Source organism: Arachis stenosperma, chromosome 1, assembly GCF_014773155.1.
Source record: "Arachis stenosperma cultivar V10309 chromosome 1, arast.V10309.gnm1.PFL2, whole genome shotgun sequence".
Taxonomy (NCBI): domain Eukaryota; kingdom Viridiplantae; phylum Streptophyta; class Magnoliopsida; order Fabales; family Fabaceae; genus Arachis; species Arachis stenosperma.
The window spans coordinates 12,575,626-12,595,675 of NC_080377.1; the positions used below are offsets into that span (position 1 = coordinate 12,575,626).

General features: G+C 30.2%; 2 protein-coding genes across 9 annotated transcripts; both read right to left on the bottom strand.

Moving 5' to 3' along the window:
- Positions 1-3,866: 3,866 nt before the first annotated feature.
- Positions 3,867-8,673, bottom strand: LOC130969426 (uncharacterized). Of its 8 annotated transcripts, none has more exons than XM_057895157.1 (16): positions 8,311-8,673; positions 7,630-8,023; positions 7,417-7,512; positions 7,234-7,314; positions 6,968-7,156; positions 6,568-6,817; positions 6,357-6,397; positions 6,203-6,271; positions 6,020-6,120; positions 5,701-5,779; positions 5,486-5,584; positions 5,331-5,396; positions 5,185-5,234; positions 4,809-4,890; positions 4,555-4,649; positions 3,867-4,468 (listed from the first exon to the last, which is right to left on the bottom strand). In XM_057895157.1, exons 1-16 carry the CDS (start codon positions 8,610-8,612, stop codon positions 4,366-4,368), a joined length of 2,097 nt encoding a protein of 698 aa, XP_057751140.1. In that variant the 5' UTR covers positions 8,613-8,673; the 3' UTR covers positions 3,867-4,365. The 8 variants fall into 8 exon arrangements, 6 of the variants coding, with proteins under 6 accessions (XP_057751140.1, XP_057751132.1, XP_057751122.1 ...); XR_009081852.1 differs by having other exon boundaries at positions 4,412-4,468; positions 5,336-5,396; XM_057895149.1 differs by having other exon boundaries at positions 5,185-5,396; positions 7,249-7,314.
- Positions 8,674-13,174: 4,501 nt separating this feature from the next.
- LOC130945917 (NEP1-interacting protein 2-like) lies at positions 13,175-16,567 on the bottom strand. The gene is made up of 5 exons (XM_057874609.1): positions 16,299-16,567; positions 15,597-15,775; positions 14,784-14,867; positions 14,259-14,426; positions 13,175-13,460 (listed from the first exon to the last, which is right to left on the bottom strand). Exons 1-5 carry the CDS (start codon positions 16,432-16,434, stop codon positions 13,338-13,340), a joined length of 690 nt encoding a protein of 229 aa, XP_057730592.1. The 5' UTR covers positions 16,435-16,567; the 3' UTR covers positions 13,175-13,337.
- Between the last annotated feature and the right edge of the window lie 3,483 nt (positions 16,568-20,050).

Here is a 20,050-nt window from a genome sequence, read left to right on the forward strand (position 1 = left end):
GTATTTAAAGCCCGGTTTACGGATTGTCATTTTGATGAATCAAAATTTCCAACATTAGGGGGAGAGAATAAACTTCCTAAAAAGGAACTTAACTGGAATGCATCATCGTTGATGCATTTAGATCCTCGATCAGGGCAATGTGAACTGGAAGTTCAAAAGATTATACATTTGCAAAGAATAGCAAATGAATTGCCTGATGCATTTTTCGATACAAAGAGGATAACTAAATATTATATACCAGTGAAAAATGCCCCAATTCGAATTAATGTCCCAGTAGGACAAGTAGCCACTGAAGCAAATTCACGCCAGAAGCGTGGCAGGCCTGTCGGTTCCAAAGACAAAAATCCTCAAAAGAGAAAAGAGGTAAATAATATTCCTGTTGAAAAAGACATAGTAGAGACACCTGCAGTTGTCTAAAATTCTGATATAACGCCAGAAGACGTTCAGGTACCTGAAAATTGTGAAAATGACGAGATCTCGATAAATTATGTCTTTACAGGAGAGAAATGAGACCGAAATAAGACAATCGTCAATGAAATATTTGCATATAACGTGGCATTAAATATCATGCATGAAAGTAAGGATCTTGAGCCAAGATCAGTTAAAGAATGTCGACAAAGGAATGATTGGCTAAAATAGAAAGAAGCCATGCATGAAGGCTGAATTAGACTCACTTGCAAAACGTGAAGTCTTTGGACCTGTAGTCCGTACACCTGAAGATGTAAAACCTGTTGGATATAAGTGGGTATTTGTGAGAAAACGAAATGAGAAAAATGAAGTTGTGCGCTACAAAGCCCGACTTGTGGCACAAGGTTTTTCACAAAGGCCTGGTATAGATTATGAAGAAACGTATTCCCCTGTAGTGGATGTGATAACATTGCGTTATTTGGTCAGTTTATCTGCATATCATAAACTGCATATGCATTTAATGGATGTGGTAACAGCCTATTTATACGGCTCGTTAGATCGGGATATCTATATGAAAGTCCCTGAAGGACTAAAGATATCTAAACCATCCAATGAATATTCGCAAGGGTTATACTCAGTCAAATTGCAAAGATCTTTATATGGTCTAAAGCAATCTGGACGAATGTAGTATAATTGTCTTACTGAGTATCTGGCCAAAAACGGTTTCAAGAATGATGATATATGCCCGTGTGTTTTCATAAAGAAAACTGCTTCTGGATTCATTATAATTGCTGTGTACGTTGATGATGTAAATATCATTGGGACTCCTGAAGAGATTCCAACAACTATAAAAACTCTAAAAGAAGATTTTGAGATGAAAAATCTTGGAAAGACTAAGTTTTGTCTCGACCTGCAGATCGAACATATAAAAAGTGGTATCTTCATTCATCAAACAACATACACAGAAAAGATCTTGAAAAGATTTTATATGGATAAGTCACATCCATTAAGTAGCCTAATGACCGTAAGATCTTTGGATGTGGAAAATGATCAATTCCGTCCTAAAGAAGAGAATGAAGATATCATTGGTCCTGAAGTACCATATCTTAGTGCCATTGGAGCGCTAATGTATCTTGCTAATAATACGCGACCTGACATATCATTTGCTGTGAATTTACTAGCAAGATATAGTTCCTCTCCAACCAGAAGACATTGGAGTGGAATCAAACAAATCTTTCGATATCTTCATGGGACGGTTGATATGGGATTGTTTTATCCCTATGGATCCAAGTCACAATTAGTTGGCTATGCAGATGCTGGATATTTGTCTGATCCACATAAAGGGAGATCTCAAACAGGATACCTGTTTACATATGGTGAAACAGCTATATCATGGAGGTCCACGAAACAGACGATTGCTGCAACATCCTCTAATCATGCCGAAATACTGGCGATTCATGAAGCTAGTCGTGAGTGTTTTTGGCTGAGGAGTCTGATTCAATATATTCTGTCATCATGTGGACTAATTGATCATAAGATAGCTCCAACTGTCCTGTTTGAAGATAATGCAGCATGTATTGCTCAACTTAAAGGCGGATATATCAAAGGTGATAGAACTAAGCATATTTCTCCCAAATTCTTCTTCACCCATGATCTTCAAAATCAAGGGACAATTGATGTCCAACAGATTCGCTCAAGTGACAATTTGGCAGATTTATTCACAAAGTCACTCCCAAAATCCTCCTTTGAAAGATTGGTACATGAGATTGGGATGTGCCGATTTCGAGACATTAAATGATGTGTCGACAAGAGGGGGAGACTGTACTCTTTTTTCCTTGGTCAGGTTTTTCCCATTGGGTTTTCCTTGACAAGGTTTTTAATGAGGCAGTTCCCATCACTAAAGGATATTGTACTCTTTTTCCTTCACTAAAGTTTTTTTTTCCACTGGGTTTTTCTTTAGTAAGGTTTTAATGAGGCAATAATCCTAAATGGCCATTCAAGGGGGAGTGTTGCGATAAGATTAAATTGAATGCCCATTAATATGGGCGGTTGATTTTCATTTACAATACTGAATGAAGTTGGAAATCAAACTTCATTTGCCTATATATATAGAAGCCATCTTACGAATGAGAGACACACAGCAACAATAAAACAAAAGCAAATGCAATTCTCTCTCTTTACTTTTATACTCATTTCTATCTTTATATATATATATATATATATATATATATATATATATATATATATATATATATATATATAAAGCATTATTGAGCTAATTATTTTAACGTTAGAATCTTCTATTTATACATCTTTATTTTATATTTAATATATCTTTTATTTATTTCACAACAATAAGAAGGCATGTAACAGCTTACGTTTTTAGAAAAAGATACTTCATGACCATAACCATTTTAGCTTCATACACTTAAAAGTGATTTTTTTTTTGGAAAGAAAGAGTTCAACACTCTAGTGGAGCAAGTACAGATAGACGAGGGATATAAATTACAACAACTCCTAGGTCATCTCCAGCATGGCCATCGACAACGTGAGTTATTTATTACACCACTCTGTAGCATATGTAAACGCTTGATCCACACAATCTGCAACTCCTGTTGTCTTGCTCTGAAATATAACGTCATTCCGTCTTAGCCAAATAATCCATATAACTGAAAAAAATTTCACTATCCAACTCTTACGTTGCTCCTTTTTTACTGGCATATATCTCCAGCTTTCGAAAAGTGATTTGTTATAATGATATTATTAGATTATGTTCCAATTAAATTTTACTTACAATATCAAAGATTCAAATATTAAGGCAGTAATTTTTTATAGTTCATCCATAACCATTTTAGCTTATCAGAAGTGATTAGTTAATGATATTATTGGATTATGTTCTAAGTAGATTTTACTTTACAGTATCAAAAATTTAAATCTTATAGTCGTTTTGGAGAAGACTTTATCTAACTATCACTTATCCCAAAATTACATAATTATTTAGACTATAAAAGAAAAATGAAAGATCTTTATATAAATTCAAGCACATTAATAAAATCTAGCCAAAAAAAAAAAAAAAAAATTATGTAGCAATATAACTTTAGGAGAGGAAGGCCAATTATACTATAGCCAAGTGGTCATCATCAACTGGACCTTTGACATGTTCAACACCATTACAAGTTTCCAACTCATCTTGGACTTGTTCCAACATTTAATCATATTTATGCTATATGCTTCACAATAAGAGGAAAAATCCAAGAGGGAAAGAAAAAGAACAAAGCATAGCAATGCATGGAGTAGAATAATATATAGAATAATGCGGTCTAGAACTTTTGTTTGGACTAGGATTGTTGAGTTCCCCATCGATTGATTATTGAACCTTAGGCCTTAGCCACATGTGAAACTTGGACATCTCTTTTAACTTCAACGTACATGTGAATATAATCACATGAATGCAACCATTTCTAGCAAAAAAGTTCACGTAGTTAAATGGATCATGCGTTCCAACTAGAACGCTTGACTCAAATGTTTGGATATTGAATAGCAATAAATACATGACATTGTATTAGTATGACTAATTTATAGGTTCAACCATTAACTTCTGAATTATTCCATTCGAAGTAAGGAATGTACATTCTATGTTCTATGTTCTAGCTTGTACATTCTATGCATTCTATGTTCTAGTTTGAATTTAGCATTTCTCTGTGAATGATGAAGATGGGTTCAATTCGATTCTTGGCTTTCATGGAAGGCGCCCGTCATTGGTCAGCATCATCTCAAGTCACTTTGAATCCATAACTACATGAGTGACAAGAATCACAATGATCAACCAGCTATTCTTCTCAAAGTCTTCCAATTCTCTCATATTGGAAGGAACTAGGAAGGATGTTCTGTTGCGCTCAATTTTGTTCGGCTAGGACTTTTCAGTTGCTATTCATAAACCCAGACCACGTAACAAGTTTATGATTCTGAATTTCTCCTAATTGACACTGCGTTTACTTTGTTAACAAGGAACATCATTCTCTGTATTAGCTCTTGAAATGATGGGCGTTGTTCTGGGTCACTGCTCAAATTTAACATAAGTCATGTTTTTAGTTGAGTTTGAAGGAAAACTACCAACCAAAGAGGTGGTGAATATTATGGAAGCACCTTTGCCAGCAGTCACGAATGACTGATGCCACTTGGGGATCAAGCCCTTCCGGAAGCTCAAGTCTTCTATCCATAAATCCTACTACTCCAACCACCTTTCAAGTGAAATACAGCAGTTATGGCAAGATGACTTCAGAGGTTTGTTATCTTCATGTTTAATTCAATGATATATGTTCATCATTTTAATTAAACCATCTACACTTAATCAAAGTTCCTGGCATGTGTGTCACCAAGAGAGAAAGAGAGAAAGGAACCTGTAAAGAATTCAAATTTTCCCACGGAATGGACTGAGTCATTAGTTCCCAGAGGATGACACCAAAACTATACACATCCGACCTGTGTAAAATAGAAAGGAAAATCCGAAAATGATCACATCAGGATATTTTGAAATTGCGAATGTAGGGCGATGATAGGGATAAGGGACAAAACTAAGGACTGATATATTATCACTTCCTCATCAAATATAAGGTTGCAAGTTGTGAAGAGATTCAAGCTGACTGATTGAGCTATTCCTCAAGCAAGCAATTAATAAGCGACAAGAAACAAAAGAATAAAATTCACTTCTCAGAAAGTTTCCTGAAAACTTCCCCCAGTGAGCAGTATCTATAGAACTTAGCTCCAGGGAATTACTTTTCATTGGAAGGCTCATTTCGTAGGACTTCAGGGGCCATCCATTGAGGCTGCATTTTGACAGAAAAACACATTGATGAAAAACTAAAATGATTTAAGCCGTATGTATTGGATCTACAAAGTGAAAAGATGAGAGATATCATTACAGTGCCTCTTCCTTTTGAAGTCAATAAAGTTGAATCCTTCAACCTTGACAAACCAAAGTCTCCAACCTAAGGGTAAAAAACCAAATATCATTGTTCTCCAGGTAGGTATTCAATCTCCCCGGGATTACTGAATGAATATCCAAGCAATGAATTACCTTGACAGTCCAGTTTTTATCAACAAGCAGATTAGAAGACTTTAGGTCTCTATGCACAATGGGTGGATTTCTATGATGAAGATAATTCATACCTTTAGCCTGCAGTAAGCAATGATGTGATTGATAACATTGCAACAATTAAGGTTCAGCAAGCCATCAGCTAGTTCTTAATATCCGTTTATGAATGTGGTGTTTGAGAGAGAGAGGAAACGCACAACATCAAGAGCCATCCTTAAAAGCCTTCTGATATCTAGTGGCTGATTACTCTTGTGAAGAATTTTGAAAAGGCTTCCCCTACCAAGTTCAATAAAATCAATGTAAGATGCTCCTCAAATTTTCTCAAAGAAAGTAGAAATTGATAGGGATTTTATGCACGTACTGATTGATACTTTCATATTCAATAATTCACATATCTATTACATGATGACAAAAAAAAAAATAATAAAAATAAAACCTAATAGATGCATGATACTTTTGTGCATCTAAGTAAGCACAACTTATTTTACATTCAATATAACATGCTCTAACACTTACCTAGGTAATAGTTCTGTTACAATGGCAAGCCTTTCCTGCGAATATACTGCTCCCATGAAAAGTAATACATTAGGGTGTCTTAGTCTCTTCATTATATCAATCTGAAGTAAGCACACAGATTCCGGAATGAGCTGTTTTCTTTCTCAATCAGGCAAATATAAAATGAAACTTAAATTCTTATACCTCTTTTTTGTAGTCATGTAAGGTCTCCTCTGTGTATCCATTCCCAAAGTAAACCTTGACAGCAACATCCTGATATCAAGAATATAGGGCACATCAGTAGATGCCAAATCAATACTCCTACGAAGACAATAAAAAGAATACGTTGAATTATTACCGATCCATTCCATATTCCGTGATACACAACTGCATAAGACCCTGCAACATAAAGAAAAAACATAATGAGGTCTGGAATCAAAATATTTAACTGATAATATGTGCAAACGGAAATTGTATTGGACTGCTTCAACAAGATAGAAGTGTCTCAGCATTTCAACTCCTCAACATAGCATAAAGGAATCATAAAAATGCACAACAGAATCAACTACCTTGACCAATCTCCTCTCTTAATTGAAGGTTTTCCCAATGGATTTCAGACTTCACAATAGAGTTTGACTCATTGTCACCCTTACTTGATGAACTTCCATTACTGCCTCCATTACTGCCAGTGCTTTCTCGTGTACTTTGCAATTGCAGTCCTTCTTGTTGCTTTTTCATTTCATCTTCTATCACCATATTTATAGCTTCTTGTTCCTTTTTCTTTGGATTAAATTTGCAGTGTAATCTTAACAATGGGTCCTAGGAAAAGGGAGAACCAAAACATTCAATGTACTCCCTTAAGAAAGATTCTACAGAAATAAATTTGAGAACAGTGAATGTTCTTTGTGCACAAATATTTGTATCCGCTATAGTGCTATCCCAAAAAGAACTATATTTATGAATATTTACTTCTCTATCCTCTTCATTAGCACCATCCTTGCGTGGAGTTAAAGCTACTGAGCCTCCAGAAGAATCACCCTCATTATTCACTCTCTTACTTCCGGAACAATCATTTGTGCAATTACTTTTAATGCTTCCATCATCCTTCCCACATTTTTCACTTCCCCCTGTTTGTAGCTTGGCTAGGACTCTGGCTGCCTGAAGTGATTAAACCATATATTAACCACACAAAGACTGATATACAAAGCAGAATTCACAAATTCAAATTAACTTACAATAGTAGACTTAACCTTCTCGGACGCCTCCCTAAAAGTTCTGTTTTCACTTCTCTGATGACTAGAATGACGTTCTTTTTCCTGAATCCAAATTAGAAAGAAAATTTTTTAAAAAATAGTTATTATAATACCAAAAAAGCTAACCCAGAATCCCAAAAGTCTTCAAGCAGAATGGAGACATACATGAATGCTGTGTTTTTCTTCATCTCCATCTGTTGTAGTATTCCTGGAAAATGCATCATCCGGATGCCGTTGCCGATTTAGGAGAATCTTTGATGCCTGGTAGATATAAAGACTAGGTTCTATGATATAATTTCAGCAAAAGTGATGGAAGTCCAAAGAGAATAATGAAATTAAAAAAAAAAAAACTGTATTAATGAAGCTTAAGAGGAGAACCAGATTAGAGACAGATGATGCAATCAACGGTCGTGGAGGCCACTGAATTCTTTTGAAATTTATCCTCTGTCCTCCAGCTTTGCCATTGTTACCAGGTTGGTAACTTCTATTTTCTGAATCCATTGAGTTAAATACAGCGGCATCACTAGAAACAGTGATAATACCAACAAGCTCGCCATCCTCATAAAGAGGAGTTTTAGTCACTATTGCTATGAATACTTCACCAGATCTCTTCTTGAAAGGAAACTTTCCAGACCATGGAACTCCTCTGATCAACCTTTCTAGAATATTCTGCAGAGATTCATAACACTCTTCGGTAACAAGGAACTTAGCAACTCTTTGACCAATGATTTCATAGTCTTTCCATCCATACAGTGTTTCTGCTGAACGATTCCTAAAATGAAACGTCTATATTCAACTCAAAATCACTCTTGGAAAATCTAAATCAAGAATAATTCACAACAAAAGGTAAATTCTTAATGCAAAATACTTTTCGCATCGATTAACTTGTACGCGATATACTCTTTTTGTATCTACAGTATGCAATTCACAGCTGCAACTGTTTCATTAGAAAGTAGTGCATAGCATATAGTGAATAAAAGGAAAGCGAATCAAAGAATAGTCAGTTATTTAGTTAGTTAGTTAGTTACTGTTATGATCTGAAATTAGTAAATCACCTACCAATATATGATCTCACCGGAGGAAGCTCTGTAGACATGAACGGCGTGTCCCATGCATTTCAACACGCTAGCGTACGGACTATCCGAGAAGAAGTTCCCCGAAAGAAAACGCAGCGTTGAATCTGCAACCACCACTTCTTCTTCTTCCTCTTCCTTCTCCTGCAAGAGTTGGCGGAACTGTTCCCTGAGCTTGGCTTGTTCCTCCTCCAGTGTCCGACACCGATCCGCCAGAACACGGTAAGAAGTTTGTCTCTCGTCGCCGGCCATGGAAGTCGTCGTCGTCGTTGGAACTGCGATGCGCATTACGCACCCCTACTCTGTTATTGGTTCAGTTTTAGTTTAGTTTGTTTATTATTCTGTTACTGCGATTCCCTCTGAGTTGCTTCGTTCCGCATCAATTGAAATATATATTTTATGAGAAAGTCTAGGGAGCCAATAGTCTAAGCGCAGAATGGAGGTTTAGGAAGTATTAGAGATATGATTATTAGTGTTACATTGTTCTGTCAAGTTACGCTTTTGGGATGAGTGGTTTCAGATATGGTATTAGTGTTCTAGATCCGAAAGGTCAAGAGTTCGATTCTTGGTGAACACATTGTATATTTAGTCCATTGGCTCCCTAGCACTACTCATATTTTATTGGTGAAAATTCCGTTGCAGTCGATTTCACGTGAAATTGATATCTCAAAGCCATTAGATAAAAATTTAGTCAAATTATCTAATAGTTTTCAGACATTAACTTTACGTAAAGTCGACTTCACCTGAGTTTTCATTTATTTTATTTAAAATTTTTAAAATATTTTAATGAGTTAGTGAGTGGGAAGATTTGAACCTAAAGTTTGAATGCCACGTGGATGGGGGCTGAGGCGGAGGGGGCAGAAGCAATTGGGTGTGGACAGGTGTTCGGTATACGGACAGCGGTGACCGGTGGCGTGCGGGTGAAGGTTGGCGCGCCTTCAAGTTTGGTAGCTCTAATGTTTATTGGAAGATAATTAGGTATAGTTATACTTTATATAAAGTTAATAGATAAAAGTTAATTTTACATGAAGTTGATAATTGAGAATTTGTCAGATAAAAATTTAGTTAAATTAATTAAATTATCTAACAACTCTTAGTTATTAATTTTACATAAAATCGATTATACATGAATTTCCACCTAATTTAACCGTTAACAAATTATAATTCAAATGACATATTTTTTTTATTCTCATTTATAAGTATTAGATTTGAATCTCACAAAAAAGTTAATTTTACTAATTTATTTGTTAATTTTTTTGTAATAATAATTTTTAATTTTAATTATCTTATAATACATGCATATATGATTTATTAAGCATCAATTTAAGTCTAATTTATTTGAATCTTGACTATATTTATATATCTTTAATTAGATGGGAAACAAACTACACCCCAAAAGTCATCCATGATGAAAGCAGTAGTAAAAAAAGAGGGAAAAAAAAGAAGTCAAGTGGAAGAAATGTGGGTCAATTGTGGTTGTCCTTTGTGGGCTTAACTGGACTGATGAATATTTTATTGTGCTTTGTGTTAAGATGAATACAAAAGCAGAGTTTGATACTTTGATTGCATTTTGTGTGTGTCCAATATATTAGGTTTGTTGGATTTCAATCTGTTGCTAAAATGATTCAAAAATTTTGAGGAGGACAGCCAAGTAGACCCTGTCCAAAAACAATTAAAAAATCATGTTAGCAGCTTTTGAGCGTGATGGTTACTCAAATAGAGTATAGTACAATGTCCAAAAATAGTACAATGTCCAAAAAAAAAAAAATAGAGTAGAGTATATGTAACCAAGTTAAGTTAGTCGAGTGATTAGTTCATTAGTCTGTTTAAGTAAGTGTTAGAGATTCAAATCTCATATTGTACATGCAATAACTCATTGATCAATGACAAATTCTTAAACGAAACTTTGATTCGTAACGAAATTAGTCCTTATCCTCCCATGTTGAGAAATATTATGAAAATCAAAAAAAGAATAGAGTAGAGTGTGTGTTAGAAAGTAACTAAGGAGAAAAGAAGTGTAATAATATTGATATTGAATATTTATGTAACTTTTTTTACTGATATTACATAGAAATTATTAAATTCTAAAGAGAAAGGTTCATTAAATATATATTCACAACCATGAATAAATTAAAGGCTATCAACTTATGATCCATGTGATTTAAACGTGAAAAAGGAAAAGTCTCATTCGCATGTTTTGGATAATGCTTCATGATTTCCACGCCTAGTACTATACCAAACTCATCACTTCTTTATTTATTTATTTATTTATTTATTTGTAGATACTATATTTTCCCATTACATAATTCTAACTATATAAAAAAAAGCTATGGCACAATATGAGTAATTATAAGTAATAATGTATTGACGAAAGCAACAAATGTTTGAGCCTCACAAAATTGATGGCATAATAGAGTAGTGCTGAAATTCTTTCTTTTACAAAGATACAACTTCAGATTTATAATATTAGAAGTTTTAATATCATGTTACAATATAAATTTTTTTTAAGAGATTAAACTAATAAAAAAATACATAAATAATTATATATTTGACAACAACAATAATATCTTTTAAAGTATCATAGTGTAGGTAGTAATAATTCAGATAGATGGAGGTAATTATAAATTACTACTACGTACTTAGCATGAAAAAGTAATATTTATTATTTTATTTTATTTTTAATTTGAATGATTCAATCCAATAAAATAATTCAATCTAATTGTCCATTCCAAGCATATATATTTGCCCTCTTGTATAATAGTTTGTAAACGAAAAAGTGAATGCTAGAAGCCCAATATTTTTACCAAAAAAAAAAATTGGTTAGTATTAATTTACATATAAGATAAATATATATAGAAAAATAATAATCACCTAACATTTTTCAAGAAAAACTACTTGCACACCCCCGAAATTTTATACTTTAAATCCACTACTCATTTTCTTTTCTTTTTTTTTGGATATTTCTTCTCACTTTTATTTACTCCATGTTATTATTTATTCTTTCTTCTTTTCATAGCATCTAATCCACTTTTATTCTTTCTTCTCACTTTTTTTTCTTTTTATTTATTATTATAATTAGGTGAATGTATCCTAACCTCTCTAAAATAATATGTAAGTTATCATCTATGATATGTCATATTTTAATTGGATGTTTATTTTAACGAGAATTAGTACCTTTTCTGGAAAAATGATTTGAGAAGAGAAAACAAAACCCCAATAAGACAGTGATGCTTGAAAGGCGGCTTAACGACGAAGACGAAAGAATACAATGGAGAGGAGTAAACGTAATTAGAGAAAGTTGGAATACCTTTTCTGAAAGAATGATTTGGGTTTAGAAAATAAGACACCCAATGAGACAATGATGCTTGGAGGGTAAACGCAATTAGAGATAGTTGGAATACCTTTTATAGAAAAATGATTTGAGAAGAGAAAACGAAACACTAATAAGACGGTGATACTTAGGAGACGCAACAACGACGAAAGAATGAAAAAAATAACTTAAATTAAAATAAACACACAATTAAAATATGACAAAGAAAATAACTTACATATTATTTTAGAGATGGTAAAATAGCATTGACCATTTTTATCATTTTTCTCGGTTCAATATTATATATCCTGAGTTAATTATGATTGTGATGCACTTCAATTTAATAATTAGTTTCATGCAAATTTCTTTGCTTTATTAAAAAGCATTAAAAGACTCTTTATGATGATTATGGAAGTTAAATAATTGTGAAAACAACTCGCATTGACCTAGTTTCATAATTTTTAATGTTCTTAAATATTATGTTTTTTCTTTCCCCTCTCTATTGTACCACAAGTATATATTTGAATCATAACACTAAAGAGAAAAAAAAAATCTGAAGTTGTCTTATTTAATATTTATTAATTATTACAATAATTAATAAATATTAAATAAGATAAATTTTGACAATTTTTTGTTAATATTTTTTTATTATTAAACATTTTCAATATTTGAGTAAATTCACGGGCAAACTCAACTTGAACTAGCTAAAGTCTTATCATTTAAAAGGACCTTAATATAAATTGACTAAAACTCAGCTTAGCTAAAGTTCTATAAAAAGACCTTAATTAAACAATTAAGATGACTAGCTAATTTCACATTGCTAATTTGAAAAATAAATGAATGTTAATATTTAGTAGGTAAAATTGGGCATAAAACTCACATACACCATTTATCTAATCACATATTCATATATCCTTATCACAAAAGAATAATATGAATTTAATTCGTTAGGGAGTTAATTTTTTCCAATCAATTTTTAAATTTTTTTATCTTAAATTTTACATCCTAAACTAAACTCTAAATTTTATATTTCAAAATCTAAATTTTAATGGTAAATTCTAAACTCGTCCAAAAAGTAGGAGTCAAAAAATAACTTTTACAATAAAAAAATTTACTAATGTTAATTGACTAATTAAAAATTAATTCTCTATACTTAATATTTCTACTAACATTTAAGACAACAATTAACCAATTGTGTGCGAGTTAATTAATTACTTTGATATATCAACATAAATACATACTTAGACGATATATAATAAGAAATTCTTTCACAATAAGTCAATAATAATGGATCAAAATTAAATTAATATATAAAAAATTATTATCATAAAAATTACTTTTAAATTGATACTTTTTTTTTCTTTTTCTGTTGTCTTAGGCTAAAATTATTTCTATTAATATTAACAAAAATCAAATTTAAAAATATTTTGATTATAAAAATTCTAATATTATGTCTTAAAATTATTTAATTTAAGAATATAATAAATATAATAGACTCTATTTAATGCCAAAATTTTCTTTTCACTAATTTGGTACAATATTGGTGCCACTCATAAATGGCATTGGGAGGGAATTTTACAACAATGTACCCTGAGTATATATGTTCCTACAAGTAATTAAATGCGCATATAAACAATGAAATATCCTTCTTTTTTTTTCTGACTGCTTGTACTTTTTTTAATTTCCACATACATGTACAAAAATTACAGATCCCTTCTACATAGAGGGCAAGATCCATGCCTTATGAGCCACTTGTCAATGCAAGGTTGGTGAAACATGTGATGGCAATGGGGCAAGCTTCTAACTGTTTCTCCAATTTGAAAGTCCTGAAGAGAAAAGAAAAAAAAAAATCACAAAATTTCATAATGTCAATTTCATAACACTTTTATAAGCTCAACAACACACTTTGTAGGTATGATCTAACCACAAAAGTGAGTAACTTCTATATACCAAACTCAATCCAAATACTATCTCTGTATATATAATTTTTTTGGAAAATTTTCAAGTGTACCGCTATATTAGTGTTTCAGTAATTTTTAATCATTGATTTTAATTATAGAAAATATATATAATAATATATATAATTAAGATCAATGATTAAAATTTACTGAAATACCGATATATTGATATACTTAAAAACTTTTCAATTTTATTAATATTAATAAAAAATATGTTTAATTATTCTATTAGTTTCTATAATTTTACCAAATTTGTAATTAGATTTTTATATTTTTTCTTTTCAATTGAATCTCTACACTACTTTTAATTTTATAGTTAAGGTATTTTCTAATGTAAAAAATCTTAAAGTTAACTGAATATTTTTTTCGCAAATTAAATGTATTTATAAAAATCTAATTAGATTTTTTACCGCATATTTTTTAGGAGAAATATTCGGTTAATTTTAATGTTTTTGATATGAAAATAACCTAATTACAAAATTAAAAATAATATAGGAAGTAGGGACCAAATTGAAAAAATATATATATAGACTTAATTAAAAATTTAGTAAAATTATAAAGACTAATAAAATAATTAAATCTAAAAAATAATAGTGACAAATAAAGAAGTTAATTATTTCTCTTTTAATTACTATAGAAAAAAAAAAAGATGAGGTGAAAACAAACCTGAAGGCAAACTGAGCAAGAAACCTTTTCACCAGAAGCATCAACATTGTTGTCACTTGTAATTATGATCTTTGAGATCTTTTCAACTGAATCTTTTGATAAGCCTTTTGCACCACCAGTGTCAAAGATGTTTTGCACATCATCAAAGTTAATCTCAACAGCACCCATCTGAAAATGAAATTAAGGTTAATCTCACATGCATATATAATTAAGTTGCGTTAGCAAAAAAAGAATATTAAAATTTAATTTTTTATACTCAAGTGTAAATTTTTTTTACCGAGACAATTAACAAAAGAAATTAATTTTTAAATTCACTAATTGAGTAAAATTTTATATACTTTGAGGGTATTAAAATTAAGTTTAGAATATTTTTTTTACATTGTAAAAAAGTTTATTTGTTTTTTGAATTGGTGTCCATTTATCCACTTTTGTCCTTGATATATATATAAATAAGACTACATTAACAAAAACTTGTGTGTCAACATCATTGTAAATTGGTTATGAAATTAGGACCAAGTAAATTACCTGACTTTGGACAGCACTTAACATTGCTGGACCAATCCTTTCTCTCACAAGTCTTCCACTTAATAGGCTTGCAATTACATCAAGCTGCATGCACATTTACTCAACATCATTAGATTATATATATACAATACACAATTATATTTTCTTTTATCTATTAATATTATTTTCTTATAAATAAATTAAAAAATAATAAAATAGCCTATAATTTAGTCAATATAAATTTTAACAATTTCGTTAAGTAATCAACAGGATCTAACTAACAACAAGCTAACAAATATTTTTGAATTGCATTCTGTATTAATTAATTATCGTTAATTAGTAATTATTTAAATTTTATTTTTTAAAAATACAAATTAATAATTATTAATTGCAGTTGTTTAAAGTTGGCTGATTATAAATTATTTACCTATACTTTTCTAAATTTTAGATATGTAAATTCTTATTGGGTGATTATTAATTGATTTTTTATTGTCCTAAAAGACCCTTCTTTTATACATTTTCAAACTAAAAAGTTATATTTAAATACATACATTGATAAGGAATAAAGAGATAACAATATGAAATCTCAAGGGTACTAAATATTTTATTATCCAATAATTGATATGCTACTTGAACATCTAAAAATGAGTATCAATTAACACTTAATGCTAAGTATAATGATGATATAAAGTGGATATTAAAACAAAATACATGGATTATATAATTGATTATTTTAAGAAATAGTTTAATTTGTTGTCCAAACACACCAACTTCAACCATTTAAAGATCCAATTAAAGGATTACTACAACATTGGATGGTGAACTAGAACTCACCAAGTATAAGAAGCAGCCAATTCCAGATTCATCAGATTGCCAAAGAACAAGAGAAGATTCAAAAACTTCAATGGAAAAAACAGCTCCTGAAATGGCTCCAATGGCAGCTCCTCTAATGAATCCACTCTCTGTCTCTTGTCCTATCAAAGCTCCAGTCATAGCCCCCAACAAAGTCCCCACTGCCAACAAAAAACAAACCTCATTAATTCAAATCAAAACCTTGTATGTATTAACCTCAAAAAGTGTCACAATTATTAAGAATTCTAAATAAATATGAAAAAAATGTCAAAAATACTGCAAATTACAGAACAATAATCTAACAAATGCCCACATCCCAAGTTTGGATTTTTCTCACAAAATTCAAATCAAAGTACATTATTCAACAATAAAATAAAAAGTGCATTAGTGTTTCCACCTTTTAAGAAATGCCAAAAACAACCTTGTACCATGTCCCAGTAAACAAAAGAACTCTTTTTAGTAATGAGCTCGAATTCAACTCTGAATTCGAGTTCATTACTAAACTAAAAAGAAAAAGAATTTGCTAAAAACACAGTTTTTCGAGTTGAATTAGTTGAATTCCTGGTTTTAATAGGTGAAATAACAGGTACAAATAAAAACTCAGAATATAGAATGTGAAATGCTAAATAGAATGAAATTAAAAGAGAGAATTGAAGCTGAGTTAATGAAGAAGTAGTGAAGTACCAAATGCAAAGCAGAAGGTGAAGATGGCAGAGAAGATGTTCCTAACAATGGCAGAGAGGGCATGGCTGCCAACCATGTTCACCCTCTCCACAAAGGAACCCAACAAAGGACTTGAATTTTCTGTCACAAACTCCATTGATGAAGAAGGATATGATATTATGATCTCACAAGCTTGGTTATTAAGCAAAATAATGCTAGCTAGTAGTAGTAGTAGTGACACCACTGTTTTTCTATTTGATAGATTAATTATTGTTGCTATTCTTATACCTTTATTTATATATATAGGCTTATATGATATGATATAAATATATAATGTATTATATGTATTTATTTATAAAGATATATAGATATAGAGAGATTTAGAAGGTGAAGCTTAAGGAGTAAGGGAAAGGTGAGGGAGAAGGTGGAATGAAACTACCATCAACCAACTCGCATTTAATGCAATGTGCCTCTTTTAGATTAACGTCACTCATTCACTCTCTCTATTTCTATGCTTCATTACTATTTTTCTTAGCCAAGAAATCAATTGGCTTTCAAGTTCGGAACCTAACAGAAAAGAAAAACAAAGAGGAAAAATCAAATTGATTTTAAACAATTTTAAATGGGATATTTTGGTTTTTAAACTTCTTTTATTATTTTAGAAATTATCTAGAATTATTTTTGTTAGATAGATTATTTTTCGTCATTTTTAATAAAAAATATGTATACTAAATAAATAAATTCGTAATAAATTTTATTATGAGATAATTAAGTTTAAAAAAGTTATTATGTTTTTTTTTTAAACAACAAAGGAACTAACCTATGTTTTAAAAGTAATTTTTAAGAATTTTTAGAAAATAAAATATGTAATTTTAAATTTTATGAAAACCATTTTTAAATATTTATTAAGAAACAAAGACACCAATAATGAGAGGAAAAGAAAACAACAAAGAAAGTAAGTTCCCTTTTTGCCTTGTGAATGGGACAACTTCTTTTGCTAGCTACTCTATATTATTGCTTTAATAATAGAGTTTAATTATATATAAAGTTGTGGTATTCAATAATTCATCACATGAGTAAGAAGTTACGGATCCAAATTCTGGCCTCAACGGTTCAGCGATGACTTGATTCTCAAGTCCAAATCATTCTCAAATGATCCAAAAATTCGGAAGAAATTAGATAATTAAAAATTATTAATCGATATTTAAATCTAAATATCTTTTTATCTTAATTAATTAAAAAAATAAGATAATAAGAGAAAATTATATAAACAGGAGTTTAAAGTTTCTTTAAATACGTTACACACATTTAAAATTTTACCTCTTAAATCTATTTTGACTTAAGCATCAAAGTATTTTTGAGGGTCATCCCTATCATTCATTCAACCAGCTCGAAAAACTATAATATTTGTTGATCCGATCGGAATGTGATTTTCATCATTCAAGATAACTTGGCGAATAAGTTTTATTATATTATTTTATGTTAGATATATAAAAAATTGTTTGTGAAAGTTGTCAAAATAGAATGTTAAAATAACATTATTATATATTGTTTTTTATATAGATAATTTTCTTAAATAAAAGTGAGTTTTTTTAATTAAATAGTCATTATTATTCATAATTATCATTATTAATATTATTATTTGTGTACAGAAGTGAGAAGTGTGTGTGCATAAATAGATAGGGTGAATTTCTTAGGATTAATTATTTTGTACACATTACTTTAACGAATCTTTTGCAAATAACTTGTTAGATAAAATTTTTGATGAGTGAATTGAATACATTTGACAAATCTAAACAACCTGAATTTGCCTTTCAATTTATTTGAACTTGTAATCATTGACTGAAAGCATGTCTAGCCTAAATAAGAGCTAGCTATATAGTATATGGTCCTAAACCTAATTGTTACCTAGAAAATAAAATATGTACTACTATTTTCTTGTCCCTTGAATCCAACTACATATTATATCTTGTTAGAAATTGGCCCACGGTTTTCTATATGGTATTTAGTGGTATTCCAACTAACACATTCCATATAAGTAAATATCTATACTACAAAAAAATCCAGCAGCAGATAGCGGCAATTTTTTTGCAGCGATCAACCCAAACTGTTGCAAAAAGGAAACTACCGATTGTTATTACGGCGATTTTAACAGGCGAGTTTATATATATTAATATAGCCACATCATTAATTGATTTCTAGTGTTGCGAGTGACAATTATTTTGCTAGTATAGTGTTTTATTATTTTTATAAAGTGAAAAATTTGTAAATAAAAAAAAATAAGATGTTAATTATTTTTAAATTATTTGGTGGAGTCCATTATTTATAGTAGAAGTTATTTATAAAAGAAGTAATTTTTTCGGTTTTTTTATTTTTTAAAAAGAAAAAATTAAAAATAAAAATAAAAAATATAATAAAATACATTTTAGATGATTTGAACTTAGCTAGCTCATATTAATTATTCATTGAGAACATATCTAAGATTCAGAACTTAGTAGCAATATTAATTATACCGATATACCTACTTCTATTTTTTTTATTATAAATTTTTTAACAGTTGATAATTATAGATAAAAGTTTTAGCTATACGACGACACAAACATGCATGATTGCATGAACTTTCCATTGGTAAAAACATTAGTATATATATATCTTTTTATCTAGTGTTAGTTGACAGCATAATATTATAATAATGGTGTAGGAGCAGATATACGCTTGTTATTTTTTATGTGGGAGAGAGAGAAGTGTATAACAAGAAGCTGTGAATAGAAGTGTGTTTCACATTGGTATGGGATATACAAATCGGATGCACCGATTTGTTTGTTTTATTTTTTTTTTCAAACAAACAATCACAAATCGGACGGTCTGATTTGTGAATTCGAAAAAAAAAATTTTAATGTTAAAATCGGACCGTCTGATTTTTATTTTAAAAAATAAAAAATAATAAAAAATACAAACGGACCCTCCGATTTGTAATTTATTTTTTTCTCCAAACAAATCGGACCCTCCGATTTGTAATTTATTTTTCTCTTCAAACAAATCGGACCGTCCGATTTGAATAAAACACCATATCAAAAAAAACACCCAATCTTCCAATAATAATGTATTACATATATATTTAAACAATATAAAAAAAAATTAGCCGCAGATATATGCATGTCATTATATTGCAAGAAGTAATAATTAATTGATACATAGTTTTGTTTCATTAGGCGTGGTGTTAATTTTTTGGAGGTTAATAATAATAAGACAAAAAAATTATTAAAATTTATTTTATTTATAATTAATATATTTTTAATAAATTTTAAATAAGATAAATTTTAGTTTTTTTTTATTTTTTTATCAAATATTTTCGATATATAATAATAATGGTCTCAGGCATGCCACATTTTTCTTTCTTCTGTAGCTAACAAGTGCATTGCTCTTTCAATGTGAATGTCAAGAATTTTGTCATAAAAAAAATCACACTGACTAGGCATACACACACTTCCAATAAAATGTCAAGTTATTATGATAGTATTTACATTCTGCAATTTGGCTTTCTCAAAAAAGCGAACCAGCTTTTCTTTCTTTAGAAAAAAATTTATCTGATATAATAATAATATATTACTGAATCCTATAGTAACTTTTTTTATCCACAATATTCTCCGACTTAACAGGTTAAAGACTAGTTCATAACAAAACTTCATTTAAAAATCTGTTGCTAGTCAATAAGTTGCTATATATATAATGCAGAATTCGAATTTCCGACACTTATTAATTAGACAGACAAA